Genomic DNA, 2874 nt, shown 5'->3' with positions numbered 1-2874 from the left:
TATTAAATAACGCATTGAACAAAGTTTGAGTCATATACAGTTTGTACATTTAACGGGTAACGAAGTGCACGGGATCAGCTAGTTAAAGTATAATAAAGTGAATAGAAAATGACTTAAATATTAAAATAATATGTAAATAGTTCAATGTTTTGTATTATGCTGCCAATTAACTGCTCCTTCTCCTATAAAATAATCCGCTAATTCTTCTCTTTTCTGACGAGCTTCATGAATGAAATGTCTTTCTTGTGTGGCACGTAAAGGTACAATGCCCTCAGATCCCACATCATTTCGCCACGTCCCAGGAATTATATATCCACTTTCGTAATCTTCTATATCAACCGATATTGAACTAGTACTGTTGCTTTTTCTTATCCAATTGTGTAAGGCACAGGAAGCTTTAATTAATTGCATGGTTGTCTGTGGAGCAAGAAGTATAGATTTTCTGAACACTCGAAAACGGCTGGCCATTATGCCGAATGCGTTTTCCACAATACACCTAGCTCTGCAATGCCTATAGTTGTAAATTTTTTCTCTATCCGTTTGTTGAAATATTCTTGGATATGGCTTCATTAAATAACTTTTTAAAGGGAACGCATCATCGCCAACAATCACACTATTTTCTGGAATTTTTAATTGTTTAGTTTCAATTGCTTTCATTAAATTAGACTTAGCAAATATTCCCCCATCAGATTGACTTCCATAACTACCGATGTCAATACAAGTAAAATTATAATTTCCATCAACTAAGGCTAAAAGCACTATGCTGAAAGTTCCTTTGTAGTTATAATACTGAGAACCAGTATTACTAGGGCATTGAATGACTACGTGTTTACCGTCAATTGCTCCTATGCAAGACGGAAAGTTCCATTTAAGTTCAAATTCGTTAATAATATCTTGCCATTCACTTTCTTTTTGTGGTACCTTTAAAAACAAGTAAAATAAAACATCACACAAAAAATTTTTTTGATGAATTCTAAATAAATTTAAAAACTTTAATGAATAAAAATATTTTTGTATTTAGTTATTACATGATGAAATCAATGCAGATGAAGCATCACAAATTGTCAGTGATAAAGAAGATGAAGTCAATAAACAAACTCAAGAACTGGATATACCACTACACACACAAACAAAAAAGAGAGTATTGCAAAAAAGAAACAATTCAAATAAACTTCAAAGAATTGATAATTCTTTAGATGATGCAGTGAGAGCTCTAAGGGAAGTGAGTTCATCATCACGCTATTTAAATAATGAGTTCACTCAATTTGGACAACTCGTAGCTACACAGTTGTCTCAACTACCTTTAGAAGTAGCGATTAACCTTCAACGAGAATTTCAAAATAAAATATCTGACGCACGGCTTAAACATATTAGTAGCTCTTCAACAACTCCATCGCTTTCATCACCTTCAAGTGTAGGTCTACCATTAAATAGTTCAAAAAGTAGTTATCAGGCCATACCTCAAGAACCTGAATATGAAGAAGTATCCTTCAATGAAATAATTATAGAACAACCATCACTAACTAACTACTATGCAAATTGGGAAAATATATAATAAATAATTCTCAATCATTATGTTATTACTATTTTGTTTAATTGAAAGTATTCAATTTTTTATTTTTTATTTGATTCAAAAACTGACAAAGTTATCAGTATAAAGTATGTTTTTTTGTTGAAATTAAAATCATTTTATATACTTTTTTTTATTGTGAAGTTGTTTAAGTTTTCATTTGTTATAAAGGTTACCTACATCTAAATATTTGTATTTATTATTTTATATTTATATTCTTACCGTGATATAATCCTGCAATGCTTCATAAATAGCGTCAAAAACATCTGGTAGGAATTTACTTATGCTACATTTTGGTACCTTATATAAATACTGTAGAAACGCAAGTGAGTCCCCTGTAGCTAAAAATCTACAAGCAACTTGTAATTTTAAATTTGCTGGGAGAGCATTCCTCATAACTGTATCCTCTTTTTGGATCTGTTTAGAAACCTATGAAAAATAAATGAATATATTCTGACACCGATACTATTATATTAAAATAATATTGAAAAAAAATAACTTTTTTAACTTACTTTATTAAGTAATGTGTCAAACATTTCTTCATTCATTCTTAAAAAGTTATAAAAACTTTTGGGGTCCTCAATTGCAAGTTCTTTAATTAATGTATTTGTAACACCCAAGTTATTCCACCTTTGTATCCATTTTCTTACCCACTCTTTTTTTTTTTTTAAACCACGTTTTTTATGTTTTAATAATATCATTTCTCCGATCACTCTCATCATTGAGCGTACAACTTCTTCGGACATGATTAATCGATGAGCAAAATTAAAACAATACCAATAAGTTAATTATAAATAATAATAAAGTGAATAATAAAATAAACTAGTGACACTGTTATAGTCAATTTAAAAAATTTAAAAAATCGCACGAAACACAATATTTATGACAATTATTGTCACCGTGTAAACGCTCATCTTCGTTTGACAGTAGCTGTCGTATTACTATACGACAGCGCTGTCATGACTGTACTGTCATCGTGTAAACGCGCCTTTATAAACGCCTCGATAGTACTGTCGTGATAGTGTGGTGTCTACACTGTGATATTTTTTTTGCGGATTGAGTGATAGTCAGGACAAAAAATTCATTTTTCTATTTTATGATTGTGAAAGTGACATTTTTTGTGAAGTTTTATAATGGCCGACATAGAATTAACTGCAGCGGTAGCTGTTGTCATTGCTGAAATTATCAAAATTAAATCGAAAAAGGAAAAAAAGAAAAGAATTTGGGTACGGCCCTGGATCCAAAGAAGAAATTAACTAGGTGCCTCTCAACGACTGTTAAGGGAACTTGCTGTAGAAGATCCA

The 2874-nt window shown here is 30.8% G+C and overlaps 1 protein-coding gene across 1 annotated transcript; it reads right to left on the bottom strand.

The window, feature by feature from the left end:
• Positions 1-141: 141 nt before the first annotated feature.
• Positions 142-2118, bottom strand: LOC103309922 (protein ALP1-like). The gene is made up of 3 exons (XM_008186647.1): positions 2083-2118; positions 1793-1999; positions 142-921 (listed from the first exon to the last, which is right to left on the bottom strand). Exons 1-3 carry the CDS (start codon positions 2116-2118, stop codon positions 142-144), a joined length of 1023 nt encoding a protein of 340 aa, XP_008184869.1.
• Positions 2119-2874: the final 756 nt, after the last annotated feature.

Source organism: Acyrthosiphon pisum, unplaced genomic scaffold (assembly GCF_005508785.2).
Source record: "Acyrthosiphon pisum isolate AL4f unplaced genomic scaffold, pea_aphid_22Mar2018_4r6ur Scaffold_21480;HRSCAF=24084, whole genome shotgun sequence".
In the NCBI taxonomy this organism is placed as follows: Eukaryota; Metazoa; Arthropoda; class Insecta; order Hemiptera; family Aphididae; genus Acyrthosiphon; species Acyrthosiphon pisum.
The sequence above is the reverse complement of the archived record's forward strand: the minus strand, read 5'-3'. Positions and strand labels throughout refer to the sequence as shown.